This window comes from Grammomys surdaster, unplaced genomic scaffold (genome assembly GCF_004785775.1).
Source record: "Grammomys surdaster isolate TR1022 unplaced genomic scaffold, NIH_TR_1.0 183, whole genome shotgun sequence".
Classification (NCBI taxonomy): domain Eukaryota; kingdom Metazoa; phylum Chordata; class Mammalia; order Rodentia; family Muridae; genus Grammomys; species Grammomys surdaster.
Genome location: NW_021604628.1, coordinates 3,684,697 through 3,705,064, shown reverse-complemented (window position 1 = coordinate 3,705,064; position 20,368 = coordinate 3,684,697). Strand labels below are relative to the sequence as shown.

At 50.0% G+C, this 20,368-nt stretch overlaps 1 protein-coding gene across 1 annotated transcript in view; it reads right to left on the bottom strand.

The window, feature by feature from the left end:
• Positions 1–9,783, bottom strand: part of Pfkl (phosphofructokinase, liver type) — a 23,074-nt gene extending 13,291 nt beyond the window's left edge. Inside the window, exons 1-4 of the mRNA XM_028767841.1 lie at positions 9,634–9,783; positions 5,422–5,495; positions 976–1,053; positions 292–481 (exon numbers count right to left, since the gene is read on the bottom strand). Of these exons, the coding sequence (XP_028623674.1) occupies positions 292–481; positions 976–1,053; positions 5,422–5,495; positions 9,634–9,718 (427 nt within the window). The 5' untranslated portion in view covers positions 9,719–9,783. The remainder of the gene's footprint in view (positions 1–291; positions 482–975; positions 1,054–5,421; positions 5,496–9,633) is intronic.
• Between the last annotated feature and the right edge of the window lie 10,585 nt (positions 9,784–20,368).

Genomic DNA, 20,368 nt, shown 5'->3' with positions numbered 1-20,368 from the left:
TTTTCTGGGATTCAGCCAAACTTTGTGGAGACAGTGTGGTGGCTTCCTGGGAACGAGCCAGTCTGGGCACCGTATTCAAAATATTACCCATTACACAAGCAAGATCATCACACAGGGTACCACCTGGGCTTCTCAAGACCAGGAGCCTTGACCTCACGTTGACCTCACGTTGACCTCACGTTGACCTCACCACCTGAAGTCTATATACCACATCGGGAGCCGCTCTAGAGCGGACTTAACTTCCAGTCACCTCCAGAGAACCAGGTAAGAGCCAGCTCTGCACAGACCCACCTTCCTTCATCAGCTCCTCCAGCAAGCTGCTCCACTCGTTCCGGAAGATGTTGGCCCCCGTGAGGCTGCCATCACCACCGATGACACACAGGTTGGTGATGCCGTGTTGGAGCAGGTTGTAGGCTGCGGCTAGGCGCCCTTCCCTTGTCATGAAGGCCTTACAGCGGGCACTGCCAATGATGGTGCCGCCCTGCATGGAAGAAATAAGAAGCTTTGGGTAGGATGGCAAAAAGTCCCTGCAGGCATCAGAGAGATGCCATTGCTGGATGAGGTGGACCCCACAGAATTAGATAGAGGAGAAGTCTCTAGAATCTTGTATAGCTCCTCCCACACCCTGGCCTTTCTCCTTGAATCCAAGGCCCTGGGGAGTTTGCACAAGTCTTAAAACTAGCACATCTGCCACATATATACAACACAGAGCCCCCAAAACACACCCATACACATCACACACACACACCACCCACCAAGCAGAACAGAACCTTCCCTGTCTCCACCCACAGCCTCCCTGGTCTAGACTACTATGTCTTGGTGTGTGTGTGTGTGTGTATCTGTCATTTCTACATGTCTCTGTGTCTATGTGACCATGAGATCTCTGCTCCGGAATGCCTCTGTGCGTGAGTGCACACCCACACGTGCTCACACACTCTCAGGGTAGGGAAGGAGCCACCTGGCTTCGAGCCTCACCAGCTGGATGATGTTGGAAACACTGAGCCAGTTGGCTGGCTTGATGTTCTCGCCTCCTTCTACAAGGCCCTCGTAGCCCTGCAAGCAAAGAAGGACGTTTGAGATAGCAGCCCCACTGTGGCCAGAAGCACTGTGCTCACCAGCAGTGAGCAAGTTCAAGGAGTCTAATGGCAAGCCCTGCCACTCGCAGGCCCAGCATCCTCTGTGGGGCTCAAAGCATGCTTTACATGCCCAAGAGTCTGCTTATTACAGAGAAAAACACACAGCCGGGCAGTGGTGGCGCACGCCTTTAATCTCAGCACTTGGGAGGCAGAGGCAGGTGGATTTCTGAGTTTGAGGCCAGCCTGGTTTACAGAGTGAGTTCCAGGACAGCCAGGGCTACACAGAGAAACCCTGTCTCAAAAAACCAAAAAAAACAAAAAAACAAAAAAAAAAAACAACCAACCAACTAAAGAAACAAACAAAACCAGAGGAAAACACATAGTGTGTACTTATGGCACAAGCAGACACCCAAAGACTGTCCCCAAACTGAGCTCATGTCATTGTACCCAAGTCAGAGCATCAAGGCCAGGACACAGAAGCCCCAAGGGAAGGCTAATGTCCTTCCAAAGAGATCTGCCCAGTGTGAGTGGTGGAAATGACCTGGTTGTGGTCTGAGGGGACTATGAGTGTGCCTTGCTATGTTGTGACAGCATAGCATGACACCCTCCCTACCCACGCACATATGTAATGCCTCATTTCAAAGGCAGAAGTCAAGCTGTCAGGAACACACACCACACACATCTCCTCACGGGAGCATGCACGTGTTTTGGATAGAAAGGCCCATACCCAAGAGAGAACTCGCGAGTCCCATGGATTCATGGGTAACCACAGAAAACAATGCCCTGTGTGTCCCCCCCCCCCCCCGTGCTTGTGGCCAATTCTTCACCCCAGGGCAAAGCAATGGAAGTTCAGGATGCTGCCCTCTCCCCTCCCCCATCCTCTACCCTACCCCCCAGTATCAGATAGCACCTATCTTTCATCCTGGAGGTTTTGGACTAGATCCTAATGAGGATTCAATGGGATTTCTTTGCAAACCTCTGCTGTTGTTCACTCAGACAGCAAAGTGCTAGCCAGGTACCTCTGCCACACTGCGGTGTCTGCCTGTGGGTTTTATATAAGATGGACATAGGATATGGGGATTTCACAGAGGCTGTGACAAGATGGACGGCCTCTACCATGAAGCTCCGAAGCCCTCTGGGGGGCACCAGGGAAAAAGGACATTTATGCTTAGTCTGAGCTATCCAACTCAGCTCTTCTCCGTGTTCCTCCCTGTGCTCCTCCATAGCTAAGTGGTAGGGCCCCAGAGGGTGGGCAGTGAAGGGTCAGCTCAGGCTACAGCAGTTACACAAGTAGCTCTGCCTTCAGCCCTGGAATCTAAGCAGAAGGTTCTAAGGAGCCACAGGTGGACAAGGCACCCCAGTCTGGGAACTAGCTAGCTCTCATAGTTCAGAACAGGCCAAAGGTAGCTCCTCTGGCCACTTAAGATACGTAGTCACAACAGGGAAAAGTAAGACCACTAACTAGCGTGCAAGTCGGAAGACTTCAGATGCCACTGCTAAAAAGCAAAATCACTTGAGAGTTAAAAGTAATTCCTAGCCAGGCGGTGGTGGCACAAGCCTTTAATCCCAGCACTTGGGAGGCAGAGGCAGGTGGATTTCTGAGTTCGAGGCCAGCCTGGTCTACAGAGTGAGTTCCAGGACAGCCCAGGCTATACAGAGAAACCCTGTCTGGAAAAACCAAAAAAAAAAAAAAAAGTAATTCCTAAAATAAGCCATTTCTGCAGAGATGTGGAGAGGTTCGATTGTGGCAAATCCAGAGGCTAATCACTGTATCTGGTCTAGATTCAGCTCCTGGAATAGCCATTCCTTGCCCATCCCAGAGGTCAGAACTAACATCCCATGTCTAATAGAGAACAGACCTTTTGGAATCTATTAACTTAGCAAACCACCAGTTTCCACTGACCCAAAAGCTAAGGGTATGGTCAAATTGTATCTGGGCCCTATAGAAAAGCATCCTGGTGTGCTGTGACCACCTCTCTGATATAGCCAGCAACATCATTTAAACCTGCCTAGGTTTATGACTTTGTTCTGTTAAGCGATAAAACCTCGTAAAACTGCTTCCCCATTGGAACATGGAATTTGGGGTAACTTAAATCTGTGTCTCTGGGCCATGGCCCCTCAAACTTGGCTCCAGAATAAGCTTTTAAAAAAAAAAAAAAGATGTATTTATTTTATGTATATGAGTACACTGTTGCTATACTCAGACACACCAGAAGAGGGCATCGGATCCCATTAACAGATGGTTGTTGAGCCACCATGGGGTTGCTGGGAATCGAACTCAGAACCTCTGGAAGAGCAGTCAGTGCTCTTAACCACCGAGCCAGCTCTCCAGGTCCAGAATAAGCTTTAAAGTAAAAGCCTGTTTATTTGTTTGTTTGTTTGCATTGACATGACTCAATGCAAACACCTATCAATGTCTCAAAGACATCAAGGAAAGCCAATCAGCTGTGCTCACTTCCGGCCAGGACACTCTATTCTATACCCTTGCACTCCCAACTCTCCCCATTCACGCTTAATCCTAAACAATACCCCTCACAAACCTCACTATTCCACCTTTAAACCTGTGTATTTCACTCTCAGCCGTGGGACCTGGGAAGCCATGCAGACTCACACGGCAGCTGTTTAAAAAAAAAAAAGTCCCTTGAGAAGCCCACGCCCAGGCTCTCCCAAGCTTCAGAGTGTACTGTCCTGTTTTAAATGTCTTTAGAACCCCACATGCTGCTCACCGGCTGTCTCTGAAATCCCTCCCCGCTTGGAAGTAAGGAAATCTTGATGTGTGGAGGTCCCTGTGGAGGAAGGGCGTGGAGGCCGAGCAGCAGAGGAAGAAGAACAATCTCTCGTCTTCTCTTACCATACTTGCCGACACCCTCAAAGCCCAGGCACCTCTCCTCCTGTGGATCTCTGAGCTCAAAGGTGCAACACCATTTACTTACAGTCATTAAAAGATCACCCACGCCCGGCAGTGGTGGCGCACGCCTTTAGTCCCAGCACTTGGGAGGCAGAGGCAGGTGGATTTCTGAGTTCGAGGCTGGCCTGGTCTACAGAATGAGTTCCAGGACAGCCAGGACCACACAGAGAAACCCTGTCTCGAAAAACCAAAACAACAAAAAAAAAACAAAACAAACAAAAAATATCACCTACTAGGAGATAAGGGAGAGCTTGTTCCCCATTTAATTTTAATGAATTTAATTAATTAATTTAAAAAAATTTTTTTGAGACAGAGTTCCAGGCTAGTCTCTTAACTCACAGATATCCTCCTGCCTCTACAGGTGGAGTGCTGGGATTAGAGGCACTCACCACCCACACCTGGCTCTCAGTAGTCCCACTGGACGGAAGAGGCTAGGATCCTGAGGAATGGGGCCTTATCTATAGGTAGGACCCAGCCCTCCCCATTTGGAGGCCCCAAATCCTCAGGTCACCAGCCACATCTGCCAGGCTCCTTTGCCTCAGATCTCTGAGACTCCATGGTGGGGGTTTGCAGGGTTCTCCCCACCACCCCCATCCAAGCTTGACGTCTGCACTGTACTCAGAGAAGGAGAAGGCAGTATCCTATAGGTTAGTGCCCACCCACACACACACACACACTATCTCTCCCTCCCCTACATCTGTAGAGCAGAAGACTGGGTATGGTCCTGCCATAACTTGGGGCCAGGGCAAAGGAACAAGAACACACCCAGCAACAAGAGGGAGGGGCAGAGGCCCTCAGGGAGGCTAAGCTGTGGTATAAAAGGTGAATACAATATAACCTCAAGATAATACAAGGGAATTCAGGAGCCTGGGAGGCGAGGAGACACCCAGGGAGTGGGTGGGGAGAGAAAAAAAGAAAATAGCTCACAGACTACAGTGTCTGCCCAAATCAACATCAGGGCGCCTCTCGATCCCCACTTTGCTTCTTATAGGCCACAGTGTGGGAACAAAGCAGAACAGACAGTGTGGGCACAGAGAGGGGGCGGGGGGGGCAGTCCTATGTGTGTAAGGCTCTAGGCAGACAAAGACCTGTGGGGGAGGTGGGAGGTGGGATTGTGCTATTGGCCGGCATAGGTAGGTCCCTCCTATTGATTGATCCATCCCTGTTGGTCTTATTGTCCTGGCTGCTCTTCTAGTGACTGTGGGACAGTATCTAGTGGGCACAATCCCCACAATATGTTTCCATTCTGCAGATGTTTCAGCTCAATCCCCTTCCCCCAGACAACACCCAGGCCCAGTCACCTGAAAGCTTCCGAGGTGACCAGAACACAACAGACTACCCCGTGCCACAGAACAGTGTGTTCCCTGCAGGAACACACACAGGATACCTCACCATAGGCCACACCCCCACCGCACCCCCCAACACACGCGGCCTTACCTCGTAGATGAGAAAGACTTTGGCCCCCACATATATGCCCATACGGGTCACAGCCCTGACAGCGGCATTCATACCTGTGAGGGAGTCAGGACACGCCATCAGTCCAGGCAGGGAGAACTGGACCCTCTCATAGCACCCCCATCCCAGTGGGCTCAGGGCCAGGAAATCGGAGCGGGGCATGAAGCTGCCCTCCGGAACACTTTGAAGAATGTGGCAGAGCATGGCAGCTACTCTCGAGTGGGCCTGGTTTCCTTCCATTCCGGGCTCTGTTGCCCTACCCATGGCAATAGGAAGGCCCTGGTCTCAGTCAGCAGAGAACCCCACTCTCGCAGTCTCACAGAACCAGATGCTAACCACTGGGCCTAGGCATGATATGTGGGGACAGTAGAACCCAGGGCATAGGGCCTAGGCCTCTGTTGTTGGCTGGCGTACAGGGCAAAAAGGTGACGTGGGCCTTGAAGATCATGCTGCCTTGCTGACCATACACCTCCCAATCCCCACCCCCAACCCCCCAGAGGCCTCAGCAATCAGTTGAACAGAGCACCAACTGATCACTGGCTGTACCTAGCTGAAGGGTGTCCTCCCACCTCAGACTGGAAATTCTACTTTTGCTCTGCCTCACACTTCCCCAGGAGCCACAGCAGGAAAGGTCATTGTTCTGGAAGTAGCCCATGCCTCCCGTTCCCTAAGCAGATGGGAAGCAGGTTTATTGCCAAGGTTGAGGTTGAAGGGACCTGGGGAACACCCCGTGCATCCAGAATACTGAGCACCGATCCCTAGAAAGAAAAGTCCACAGGCAAGGCTGGGACATGGGCTGCTGGCTCCCTTTGCTCTCACCTGGGTGAGGACAGGAGAGACGAGCTTAGTCAGTCTGCAGCAAACACATCCTTCTTCCTTGCTCCCCTTAGCCCATAGAAGGAGGGACCCTGGGTCCTGGTAGGTGGGATATGTGGCCTAGCAGCTGAGATAGAGTTTGGAGATGCCAGAGAACAGGGACCCACGGTCCCACCCTCGTCACCTCTGGCTCCAGGGGGAAGCCACATACTCCTGGGAAGGCCGGTCTTAGCTGTCAAGGGTATCTAACCAGGCAGCCTGGAAGGTTGCGATGGTGGGGGTGGGGGTGGGGGTTAGCACAGGGCTATATGCAGTGTATCCCTTGCTTACACCATAAAACAAAACACTGAGCCCTAGGAATAACACAGGTGTCAACCCAAGCAGTGTAGTCAGCACTCCAGAGAACAAGACAGCAACTCTCGTGGAGACTACGCTTCTTGTTAGAACAGGGCCCTCGTGAGAAGACCCGGGAGAGCAGATGTCTCCGAGAGAACCTCAAGAAAGCTGCTTTGGCAAAACGCTGCTGTTATTCTTGAGCCACTCTGTAGAGTGCCAATCACTGAGCTGACGGCCTAAGAGTCTGGGGTTGGAGGACAGGGACACCCCTCGGCTTGGTGCACCCAATGACCTTTTATGCTCTGCGCTGAGGTTGGGGGGGCAGGGGATGGCCAGAGGGGGCAGCATGGTCTTCAATGCTAATGTCACATTTCTGCTGTGCATGCTAGACTGTGGCAGAGGTCTGGGCCACACCCTGAGTGCCGCTGTCCCCACAATTCATTTTATAGCCCAGAACTCATGGCAATTCTCCTGCCGCAGCCTCCCAATTACTGGGATTACAGGCCTAAGCCACCACACCCAGCTAAAAGCCTTTTCAACTGCACTTTAATTTGCTTCTCCTTCTCAGAAAGGAACAGGGCAAAGACCAGGCCCAATCAAAGCACCACCAGGGGAGAACAGGTATCATTTGTTTGTCTGTCAGCTGATACTCATAGCCACCCTGTGAAGAGCCAAAGGCTGGTTATGCATTTGCTGCAAAAATTACCTCAGAGACATGATCTCTGGGAAAACAAGGTGTTAGACAGACACCAAGAAATGATCCTAGGCCTACCAGAAAGTTACCCATCAGCTCAAAAGCCTGTGTCCAATACCAGACCCCTGCAGCGCAGGCAGCTAGCAACACAAACAGGAAATCAATGTCTCCCTTGACCACAGGGAAGACAGAACCGCAGAGCAATTTAGGTACTGGGAAGAGGCCGGAAGGAACAGCCAGAGTTGGCCCGTGCCTAGGCTGGGATGTGACTGAAGTCAGCCAGGCTCGTTTGTTGCAGTTGTTTGGTTAACTGGTTTTTTGTTTTGCTTTGCTTTTTTTTTTTTTCTACCTGTAGTTATTTAAAAACAAAGTCTTCCAGTCAAACAGACATTGGTGAACAGCAGCTCTTCTCAGCTTGCTAACATGACTCTTGGCCAACAGGAAGGGAGAGACTTGGGTCTGAAAAGGACAGGTCTTCCTGCCTGGCTCGAAGGAAAAAAGAAACCTCATAGACCAGAGGCAGTGCTTGGGTCAAGCCAAGGAGTTGGTTATATCTAGCCAAATCAGGACTGGGTCTAGGAACCACGTTGGCTTCTCAAACGAGGACTGATGTTCACATGTTCAACGCATGCAGATAAGTCTCTGTGAGCACACAGAAGGCATGAGGACCCTGGCAGCTGACTGAGCACAGAAGCAGCACAGGCCTGGGGAACACACACCCACAGGCAACTCCCAGAATTTTGGCAACAGAAGGCTCTGCTCTGCCCCATGCCAGCTGCTGACTTTTGCCCACTGATACTGGACTGGCCCCTACCCAAAGGGGATTCTGAGGAAACCTGTAGAAAATCTTGCCCTGAAGCCTGAATGAAAATATAAGTATGTTTTGCTTACCCTCACCTCACCAGAAAGGGCCTGTCTCTGGTTCCTCCACCAGCCTCCAAAACAAAATGTCTCTGTCACCCTGGTGGCCCAGGCCTGGCAGCTGCCTCTCACAGAAGACCTCCTCACAAAGACCACTCAATATTACCATCCCTCAGACACTGGGGCCTCCTCTGCTCAGACATGATGCCTGAGGTGGATCGCCTATGCCTGCCAGAGCCAGGAGCCCTGCAAATAGGATTCAGGACTCTGCTGGCCTCACTGAAATGTCTATCTAATGGGTGAGGTGAGCCCAGTCAGGGCCTTGTGGTCTACTACCATAGGTGAGTCTTCCACAGGTCCCTGGCCAAGTCTCAGTCCCAGCACGGGGCTGTACTCTAGGGTACAAGCTATAGGCACAGCCCTGTAAAAGGGTATGCTGACTGCCAGCCTAGACCAGGCCCAGGGGACTCAACAGAGATTTGAGTTTTCTAACATGCTGGGAGTCAACATGACATTTTTTTTTCTGTCTTCCTGAGCTTGCAACCATGCTTCTAAGATGTATCCATCCTGTGTGGTTCTCACTTAGGTAAGGGCCGGGCACTCGGGAGCCCGCGCTGGGGAGCACGTGCTATTTCCTGAAATGTTTGGAAGGAAATGGCAAAGACCAACTGCAGGGCTCAGGGAAGCTAAGCCCCTTGAAGCCAGCCCCACGTGTCTTCCTCAGCCCCCGGCTGGGTAGGATTTCTCTTCTGCTGGACCCAACTAGAACCTGTCTTCCCACATCCGCGGTCAGCACACAGAACCAGGCCACTAAGAATGGGGCTTAGGGGAGGGCAGGTCCTCCCAAACCCAGGCTTTTCCCTCGCCTTACCAGGCCGAGGAGAGGCTGTGCACCTTGGACTATTAGCCACGTGGTGTTTGCCCTGCTACAGCGGTGAGTAATACCCCCAAAGTTCCCTACTCCCAACCCCCGCTCCAAGCACTCTGTTCTCCGTCTAAGTCTCCATCCAAGGGACAGGAAGCAGCCCAGGCGAAGGCGTGTAGGCAAGCCTGTCTCACCCTCAACCCCCAACCCAGTACAGACAAGGTGGGAATCAGAGGCTGCACGGGGAGGGTACAGGGTCCCTAATCCTTTCAAATTCATGAGCTGTGAAACCTGAGTGCACTCTCAGAGGTCCTGACACGTGTGGCCTAGAAAGGAACGACCGAGTGCCCTAAGTCTGCGTGCTGCGCGGACACACCCCCAAGCCGGGCGGACCTAGGCAGCGCGAGGGCGGGGCATGCCAAGGCCCGTGGCCTGCAGCACGTACGCCAGCGACCGGGGCGGAGTCTGGTGATAGGGACCTGGAGCCGCCGTGCCTCGCAGGAGGTTGGCTGGCCACCTATACCCAGGTCCCTAGGCGAGGGGCAGCGGACAAGCCAGAAGGGTCCCGAGGACAAGCAGAAACCCCAGATCCATCCGTAAACACGCCTTCGCGCCCCATCACCTTGCGCATCACCACCGCTGGTCAGCACTCCGATGGCCTTGCCAGCCCCCGACATCCGCAACTTCTCCAGGTCCACGGTAGCCATGGCGGCAGCGGAGACCAGGAGCCCGAGCTCCTCTCCCGCCGCTCTGGGTTCCGCGCCGCTGTCGCCTGTCCCCGCCCCGTGCCGCTGCCAGTGCGCCCCGTTCGTCCCGCCCCGCCCTGGCTCCGCCCCCAGTACAACGTTTGACTGACAAGCTTGGGGACCTGGTCGGTCGCCCCTCTAGTGGCTGCAGGAGAAGGTAGCCTTCTACTGCGCTTGGAAGGCGGAGCGCACTCCAGTCCACAAATGCCTTCGCAGCGGTTCCGGAACTCTGGGTCCCCGGGCATGCCACCCGGACTCCCCAGGAATCCAGCAGCTAGGATCAACGTCCTCTCCAAAGGGAAATTCACAACCTGAGCCTGATTGAAGTTTCTGAGCAAGTGGAGTTCACGCTACAGCAAGCTGATTTTACATCTGTCCAGCCGCTGTTAAAGGAAACCTGTAGCCAAATCTCACGGGCATTTTAAATCCCACTTGGCCAGGATCCTGGGACTGCCCCGGGGGTGCAGGTGTGGCTTAGGTGAGCATTCCTCAGCCGCACCTTGAGTTAGACTTGCAACTGTCTCCTTCGAGCTGAAAAAAAAAAAAAAAGAAAGAAAGAAAGAAAGAAAAGAGGGAGAAAGAAAAAAGCCCAAAAAACAAAAAAGCCAACCAACCAAACAACAACAAAAACATAGATAAGCTCTAGTTGTATCTGGGACCATAGCCACGATTCGCCCCATTGCGACTGCTGGCTGTAATTGCAGATTTGGAAAGGAAAACCACGTGGCATCGGCCCATCCTTACTTCAGGGGGATTTGCTAAACCTGTCGCTTCCCTCAACCCTCACAGCCAGTAGAGAGCTTCTGGTTTAGGGGAGTGGCCTTTGCCTGGGGCACAAAGTGGAGAACCAGCCCCTCAGGATTGGTTAGAGGGCTGCGAAGCTGGTAGAACAATGGCCAGACCCAGAACTCTCAAGAAATGTTACCCACAGTCCGGAGCGCTGGATCTGAGGTGCCATGGTAGGGCTGTCCTGTGGAGATGAGGGTTCCCCATCTGATCCTGATGGTTTGTGTTTTGCTAAAATTTTTAGGAGTTATTTTTATTGTCTGGAAGTGGTGGCACAGGCCTTTAATCCCAGCTTTCAGGAAGCAGAAGCAGGCAGATCTCTGAAGGTCAGCCTGGTCTACAGAACTAATTCCAGGACAGCCAAGGCTATACAAAAAAACCAAGAACGGGACGGAAGGAATAAAACTCAAATTTTAAGAACACGGCAGGGCTTTTGTTAAAAAAAAAAAAAAGTTTTTCTGAGTTTTGGGGGAGATTATAACTCCTGCATAAAAGTTATACAAGGTTAGAGGAAAGGGGATTTAATTCTTGTAAACCCAAGTTTCACAGTATTCGATAGAAAATACTAATGTCTGATGTGTTTTACAACGGACTAGGAACATAGAAAAAGGAGCATAAAAATTATATTCACGCTGTAGAGCTCTCACAAGTAGCCCCTGGACCAACATTTTTGGTCATTATTTTCTTGTAATCTTAGCACCTATGTGTGTATACATGTGTGCCCTCCTGGTTTGTTGTTTGTTCTTGAGACAGGGTGTCTATGTAGCCTTGGCTGGCCTGGAACTCACTATGTATACCAGACTGCCCATGAACTCAAAGAGATCCCCCTGTCTCTGCAAAGGCATGTGCCACCACTCCTAGCTCCTACTTATAGTCTTAAAAATACAGTGAGATTCCACTTCACTCCTTAGGACTACTAGGTCACTATCCGTCAATAAGTGCTGACCAGGTTGGCGCCCTTAGGCACTGAGGAAAGAAAGCGTACTGCCTGATGGTTCTCAAAACTTAAACATAGGCTTACCATCTGAAGTATGTCTACACTGCCAACACTTGGTCCCAGGTTCTCCATGCTGGTGGGGACCCTGTTGTCAGGCTCTGCCCTCTGAAGCACAGCAGGAGCCCCTGCTACCCACATGGGGACCAGCATATGCTTGATTTTACTTGTGGCGTGAGTATTCTATCTCGCGGACTCGGGAATCAGTAAAACTGGCAGCCTAAAGTTCAGGGGACTGGAAATCGGGCCTCCTGTGTTACGGTTGGCACAGCGAAGCCTACACTATCCAAAAGGCAGTGGGCAGCCTCCTCCTGGGAGTTAGCAATGAGCCAACTTTCCAGTAGTCGGGAGCAAGTTAGGAAACTCGCAAGGGAAAAGGGACAAATTTCGCCTCTGGGAGAGTCGAGTGGAATCAGTGTGGCCCTGTTTCAAAACCACCAGCGACCCTTCTGGGGCAGGCGCGTGGATCCTGGCACACTTGTCAAGGTCAAAGGACTTCCAAAGGTCTTTGCCAAGTCTTGGATGGGGCTGCAGGGAGGGAGGGGCCAGGGGTGAAGATGGGGTGTGGTCAAGATGAGGGCGGGGTCGAAGTGTGGGCGGGGAGAGTTCTGAATCCCTAGGGTTGGGCCTGATTGTGGTCTGGGAATGATTGAGTAGTCTTCAGCCTTTTCTATGCGGGAAGGACCATCCAACTGTCAGAGGTCAAAGCCCCGGGCTCTGAGTAACACCCACATCCTCACCCACAAGGGACAGGGAAGAGGAAGTTCCTCAGACCATTTTAGTCAGGACAAGTCAGGGACAGATTATTTTCTGTTGACCTGTCCTGAAGGTGAAAGGGGCCTGAGGGCAAGCTAAACCGTTAAGAGCACTGGCTGTTCTTGCAGAGGACCAAGGCTTGGTTCTCCGCGTTCACACGGAAGGAAACTTGTCACCACTCATAACTCCAGTTCCAAAGGATCCGACGCCACCTTCTGATCTCTGAGCGCAACAGACACACATACTGTGCACAGACATACGAGAAGCAGACACTCTTACACATTAAATTAAATTAAATTCCTAAAGAAGGAGAAGGTGGTGGAACAACGGCTCATCACAAGTCGTCTTCAGTGAGAGAGTACCTTGCTGGAACCGATGGACCGGAACCTGGACTCGTAAGCCAAATAAACCCTAAACGCTAAGTGCTTCTGGTCAAGATCCTTTTATTTTTATTATTATTATTATTATCATCATTATTATTATTATTTTCATAAGCCAGTCATCGTGATGCACACCTTTAATCCCAGCACCCAGGAGGCAGAGGCAGGCGGATCTCTAAGTTCAAGACCAGCCTGGTCTACAGAGCAAGTTCCAGGACGGTCAGGGTTACACTGAGAAACCCTATCTTGAACAGTAAAACATAAATAAATAAAAATGTTATACAATCTATTTTGATCGTGTTTTTTTCCTCCAGGTCCTCGTGGATGCTCCCCACCTCCAACTATATGTTCTCCTTCAAAAAAGAAACAACAGGGCTGGAGAGACGGCTCAGAGGTTAAGAGCACTGGCTCTTCATCCAGAGGTTCTGAGTTCAATTCCCAGCAACCACATGGTGGCTCACAACTATCTCTAATGGGATCGGATGCCCTCTTCTGGTGTGTCTGAAGAGAGGGACAGTGTATTCACATACGTAAAAACTAATTATAAATCTTTTTAAAAAAAGAAAAAGAGACAGACACCCCCACACACACAAAAAAAATCAAAACAGTCCAATAAAAAAAAAAAAGACAAAAAAATTGCCAGAGAAAGCTTCTCTGATGAGGGTTGGGTGAGGCACTGATCTATGGGTATAGCGATATGTCCTTATCAGTCATTCTATCGCTAAGTTCCTTTAACATTGTATAGAATAATAGTATTAGGTTTCTCCCTAGGCCCACGACCTGTTTAGCCTCGGGTTCTTGGCTACTTTAGCAGTGCCGGGTGTGAATTCCATCTCAATAAACCCAATCAAAATGTGGTTGGGGAAAAGAGGGTATGTATTTAAAGAAGAGTGGGGAAAGGGTATTTGGAAGGGTTTTTTTTTGGGGGGGAAGTAAGGGAGACATGTTGTCATAAATCATGATCTCAAGAAAATTGTTTAAGTTCTTGGTTACGCCGATAACATTTCTACCACTACTGCAAGCCACATATTGTGCCGGCAGGTCAATGTTGTAGATCTCGGGGTTTGTAGCTAGTCGTGTGCAGACTACCTTTCAGTATCATGAATGCTGCTAGGCAGTCGGGGTGAAGCTTCTAGCTAAACTTGATCAGACTTTAATCCATTTTTTTTTCATGGATCCCTCTCTCTTTCCTGCCTGATTTTGGATTCAGTGCCCCCTCGGCCACGTTCTCAACAAGGTCAGGTGTTCTTTTCCCGAGACCCATTAAACTGTCTACTGGATGCTTCGCAGAAACACCCTACACAGATCTGAACTAAAATTGTTTACCCACAAGGTTGGAAAGCCTTATTCAAAACTCTCTTATTCTCAGTAGCGCGGGAAAGGAGTCAGTCAGTCCTTCTGACCCTGTACCTTTGGCAAATGACCTAAGACTTGCTTTCTAGATATCTTCTTCCAGATGTTGTAAATCACACCGGAAGAGGCTGGCAGAGTAGGTGTGCTTCCCACACTTTCACTGAGCACATGGGCCTCCCAGGTCTTCTTCCTTCTTTTTTTTTGTTTTTTTGTTTTGTTTTGTTTTGTTTTTGCTTTGTTTTGTTTTTTGTTGTTGTTTTCAAGACAGGGTTTCTCTGTGTAGTCCTGGCTGTCCTGGAACTCACTCTGTAGACCAGGCTAGCCTCAAACTCTCAAACTCAGAAATCCATCTGCCTCTGCCTCCCAAGTCCTGGGACTAAAGGCCTGTGTCACCACCGCCCGGCGATCTCCTTCCTTCTTGCCTGCTCACTTCTCCCTTCTGTGTACCCCTGACCCTCTCTGGGTGCCCAGTGTTTCAGCCTTGGATTTCCTGGATCAAGAGTTGACATTTCTTAACATTCTTGCCTATTTCCTAATTCCCCGTTCCTCTGCTTCCAGATAATGTTCCTTACAAGATGTTCCAACCTTGCATAATAGTGTCCCTGTCTACCACCATGCCTTTGTTGGCCGGAGCTATTTCTGTTAGTCTATGAATGTTCCTTTCTATCTGGGGAGGAAGAGGTATGTAGCCCAGACTAACATTGAACTCGATTTGACGCCCAAACTGGCCGTGATCTTGTACCCTCCTGCCTCCGACCTCCCAGTGCTGGGATTAGGTCACAGACAGCACCTGGATTTGGTTACTGACCCTCCAGGTCCCTAGAGTCTGGCTGGGGTCAGGGAAGTTCAGGCTCCTTCCTGACTCAGGGCTACAGGATGCTTAGAGAAAGCCTATATTTATGTCTGAAATCCTGGAACTGGAGTTAACTGGAGTTACAGGTAGTTGTGACTGTCACTTAACAGTCTGGAAGTCTGAAGAGGGCAGATTTGCTTGTTCGAGTGTGGGGAGACCTTTCTGGTCTGTGTTTTTTCAATTTAGCCACCTGCCTGACTGCAGAAACACCCCAGATTCCCATCTATCACCCACAAATTGCCCACAATGACCCTCACATCCACTCCCACCAGACACATGTCTCTATGCTTCTGGCTCAAGATACAGTTAAGGGTGACCCTGAAACACAGACTTTGCCATATCAGTGCACAGCCCAGTTGGGGTGAGGCAAGGCTCAGAGGTAGGCAGGGTGACTGAGGAGGGCTCTGTCTACAGACAACAGAAACTGTGCCTGCCTCCAGCCACGTTGGGGATACTTTGACCTTGCCCTGCAATGTGGGCACCTTTGAGATTAGTTAGGCTTGGTTTTGGTCTCACCCACTTGGTCTTCCATTTTGCTCTGGAAAATAAGCATGGTTATCAGAGGCAGTGGTCAAATGGCTTGTGCCCCTCCAGAATCAACTCTGAGAGGAAGGAGAGGAACAGGGGTGGACCGGGGCTAGAGACAGAGGAACTAGAGAAAAGTGGCTGGAGATTGAGAGGTGCCACAGGAGCCCTGGCTATTCCAGGGAAGTGACAATGGTTACAAATGTGCCTGATGTGTAGTAGGGCTATCCAGGAACCAAGGATGCTTAAGGAGACATAGGGACTGCTGTAGTGGGTTTGCCCTAAAGCAGCTTGTATTCTGTCGTTAATTTGGTTTCCCTCTCCCCAAACTGTTTGCTTGAGAGAGACCCTGCCCCCCAGTTAATTTTGATTGGTAAACAAAGATGCCAGCAGCCAATAGCTGGAGAGAAGAGACATAGGTGAGGTTTAGTTTTCCCTGGCTTGGGACCACCACAAGGAAAAAAAGGAAGAGAGATAGCCACGCCTTAGAAGAGAGTGCAGGAGAGGAGAAAGGAGCCGCCAGGGGGGTTAGCTGAGCCGTAAAATGTGGCCATGTGGTCTGGCCATTGGAGCTAATTGTAGTCCAGGTGAAACACAGTGACCAATAACTTGGGTTATGGATAGAAAGTAGATTCTAACAGCATGGAAGGTAGGCAGTTGCCCAGCTATTGTGCTGTTTAAGGCATATTAAAATATAAAGGCTGTGTGTGTGTGCCTGTGTGTGTGTGTGTGTGTGCATGTGCACGGGCTCTTCATCTGGGAACATAAATGGTGAAAGGCGTATTTTTTTTTTTAAAGAGCACTGCCTGCTCTTGCAGGTAACTTGGGCTCAGTCCCAGCGCCCACATGGTGTGGCTCACAGCTACCCGTAACTCCAGTCCCAGGAGATCAGATGCATTTTTCTGAATTCCCAAGGGCACCAGGCATGAATGTGCTATACAGGTGTTCGTGCAAGCAAAACACTCAAACACACAAAGTAATAATGATCTTTAAAGACTCGAAACCATTTTGGGGGCTTTCTGTTTGTTTGTTTGTTTGGTTGGTTGGTTGGTTTTGGCAGGGTTTTTCTGTGTGTCCCTGGCTGCCCTGGGACTTGTATAGACCAGGCTGGCCTGAGTGCTGGGATTAAGGAATCTGCCAACACTGCCCAGCATATACACACTTTTTTTTTTTTTTATGAGCTTAGTTTTCATACCTTAGTTAGGGTTTCTATTGCTGAAGTAAAACACCATGACTAAAAGCAAATTGAGAAAGAAAGGGTTTGTTTCATCTCACAAATTACAGTCTATCATTGGAAAAATCAGGAGAGGGACTCAAGGAGAGGCTATGGAGAAAAGTTGCGTAATGGCTTGCTATAACCTTGAACTACCTGCCCTGCCGGGGTTGGCATCACCCACATCAATCATAAATCAAGAAAATACCCCCGCCGGGCGGTGGTGGTGCACGCCTTTAATCCCAGCACTTGGGAGGCAGAGGCAGGCAGATTTCTGAGTTCGAGAGTTTGAGGCTAGCCTGGTCTACAGAGTGAGTTCCAGGACAGCCAGGGCTACACAGAGAAATCCTGTCTCGAAAAAACAAACCAAAAAAAAAAAGGAAGGAAGGAAGGAAGGAAGGAAGGAAGAAAGGAAGAAAGAAAGAAAGAAAGAAAGAAAGAAAGAAAGAAAGAAAGAAAGAAAGAAAGAAAGAAAGAAAGAAAGAAAGAAGATATACCCCCAAAGACTTGCCCACCAGCCAGTCTAGTAGGGGCATTTCCTTAACTGAGGTTTCCCATTTTCCAAATAACTCTAGCTTTTGTCAAGTTGATATAAAACTAGCCAGCACACAGGGGACGCATCTATACGCGTAACGTAAAAATAAATAAAATATTAAAGATCATCAACAAAACCCAGTTCCTCTCCATTTCCCCCTAGCAAGCTCCAGCTTACTTTGTTTTTAAGATCTGAATTATCACAGCCGGCAGCTAATCTGAGTACTGCATGTCGCCACCAGGTGGCGCTACGCATCCACTGTTTGAGCTGCAGCCTACAGCGTGAGCCGACCTTGAACTCTGTTTTAGCCCCACCCTACTCCCCCCGGGAAAGATAAGGCGCTTACTCCGTGACTTTGCCCTGGAGTTGCCTCTTTGGTAGCGAGGCCAAGGGTGGCCCTCGGCTGGAATGAATTACACACTCGGGGAAGCGCCGATTCTGCCACCATAGAAGGCTGGGCAAGTGTAGCTAAAAGCAACCGGTGGGGAATCACTGAGGACCTGTGGCCTGGACCCAGGTTCCCTGTTAGCCTAGGGGATCCTTCAAATCCCCCACATCACTGACAATTTACAAGAATGGAGAGCCCTTTCAAACTGCCTAAGACGGGATCGGAGCACTGCAGTCACAAGACGGGGCCTCTGGCCAGCTGTGCTTTTTCACCCAGGGACACTTCAGGGTCAGGCTCACAACCCCCCCCACACACACACACCTCACCCCCACCTCCGCTGTCCAGCATGTAGGGGAGTGGCTTCCAGAAGCGCTGGCTTCACCAAGGCCAGGCCAGCTCAATATCCTGTATATTCTTTCATCTGCTTCCCCAGTGACCCTCATCAGAACTTGAGGACCCACACAGGTACCTCAGAGGGAAGAAGAATTGCTCGGAGGAGCTATTAATTCCAAATCCTGGATAGCCCAGCACAAAGCCTAACTCAGGGCAGCCTCCTGCAGAGGGGAGAGCTAGTGTTGGTCCTGTGGCATTCACAGCTTGTGATAGATGCCCAGGCAGAGATGCTGCGGTGGAGAAGCTGGAGAGACAACCTGCTCAGCTACACACACACACACACACACACACACACACATACACACACACACACAGAGATAGAGAGAGAGAGAGGTGGGGGAAGGAGAGAGGGGGAGAGGGAGAGAGGGAGGGAGGGAAAGAGCAAGAAAGAGAGAGAGAGAGAGAGAGAGAGAGAGAGAGAGAGAGAGGAGGGAGAGAGATCAGACTCTAGAGGGGGCGGGACAGAGATACTTCAAACTGACTCAGCAGAATTCTTGCCAGGTGGTTGTCCCAGCACTTGGAAGGCAGAGGCAAGTCAGGTGGATCTACATGAGTTCAAGGCCAGCCTGGTCTACAGAATGAGTTCCAGGATCACCAGGGCTCCCCGCTAGAGAAACCCTGTACTGAAAAACCAAAATAAAGGGCTGGAGAGATGTCGAAGCAGTTAAGAGCACTGTCTGCTCTTCCAGAGGTCCTGAGTTCAGTTCCTAGCAACCACATGGTGGCTCACAACCATCTGTAATGGGATCGGATGCCCTCTTATGGGACTCAGGTGTACATGTAGCTAGAGCACTCAAAGAAAAGAAAAATTAAAACAATAATAATAAATAAAAATTAGGTGAGGGTCAGGGAGAGAGGCCAGAGCTGAGGCAAAATCTAGAGTCAGAGCCTGACTAGAGTTTGGGGGAGTCTGCACCCTAAACAAAATGTGTGCAGGTCCTAATCTCAACATTGTTGCACACAGAGGCAAGAGAAAGCCAAGTCTTTGCTATTTTTTTTCGTTTGGAAACATTGTTTCCTGTAGTCGAAGCTCCCTGGACACCTGGTCCTCCTGTTTCCACCTCCCTTGTGATGGATTGCAGGCAGGCTCCTTCCCCCAGCTTGGAGATGAAGGTCTGTTGAATAGTTTACAGCTTCATACATGAACAGAAAGTCTGTACGCATTGTCATTTAACTGATCTTTCAAAAAAAATGTCTTGAGTGAAGTGGAAACCTAAGGGTTCTTTGGAAAGTCGGTTGGATGGTGTTTGGCTGGGGCAAACACATGAAAGTGGACTCAGGTGGGAAAGGCTCAGGCAGACTTGTGAAGGAACATTTGGCTGAAGCAGACACAGGAGAGAGGATGTTCTGCTAAAGCAAGCATGTGAAAGGACACGTGATGAGGAATTCTTTGCTATTGACATGCATGTATTGTTCTGCCTTACAATGCATAGTTGAGCTGCATTTGTCTGGACTCCATGGAGAGGAACACACTGAAGTTTGTTGCGGCTTTCACGGATTCTTGGGCTGATTGGGTGCATGTGCTGGGGAAGTCACGAGGAGGTTGCTTGATGTCTGGAGGGTATAAATAGGACTCCACAGATGGACAGATGGATGGAGACAGAACTTGGCTTGTTGGTACAGCTAGCTGTGCAACACTTGTAGGTCTTGTGTCTTTCCTGATCTTTGCTTCCCTGAGAGAGGCACAGCTGAGAACTTCTCCTGCTGTTCCTGTTGGTCCCTCCTGCTGACTCGAGCTGAGCCTGAAGCCTGGCTGTCTCTGGTAGATCCTGTCACCGCTGTTGCTATCCTGACTCTACCCAGCTGGACGGCTGGTGTATCCGTGAGGTGTGTGCGAGTGGATCAAGCTGCTGCTGCCTGCTAACCTGTGAACTGAACTGCCAATTTCCAGACAACATAGACAAGAGTTGCTCCAAAGAACCTTTCTAAACAGGCCCACTTCCCCCGTATCCTTTCTTTTCCACTACCTCTGGTGGGTGATAGGTTACAAGGAAGGTTAAAATGTTGAAATATCATCACTAAATGTAAGGTTTAAAAAAAAATTAAAGTTACACTTGAGGCCCTCTACCACCTCAGCTCTTAGTACTTGACAGGTGAAGATCCTGCCTTACACTGACAGTATAAAACACATTGACACAATGACCCTGTTAACATTTTATTTTATTTATTTTATTTTATTTTATTTTTATTTTATTTTTTGAGACAGGGTTTCTCTGTGTAGTCCTGACTGTCCTGGAACTCACTTTGTAGACCAGGCTGGACTCGAACTCAGAAATCCGCCTGCCTCTGCCTCCCAAGTGCTGGATTAAAGGCGTGCGCCACCACCGCCCGGCAAATAAGGGAGTTGGCTTATTTATTTATTTATTTATTTATTTTGGTTTTTCGAGACAGGGTTTCTCTGTATAGCCCGGGCTGTCCTGGAACTCACTCTGTAG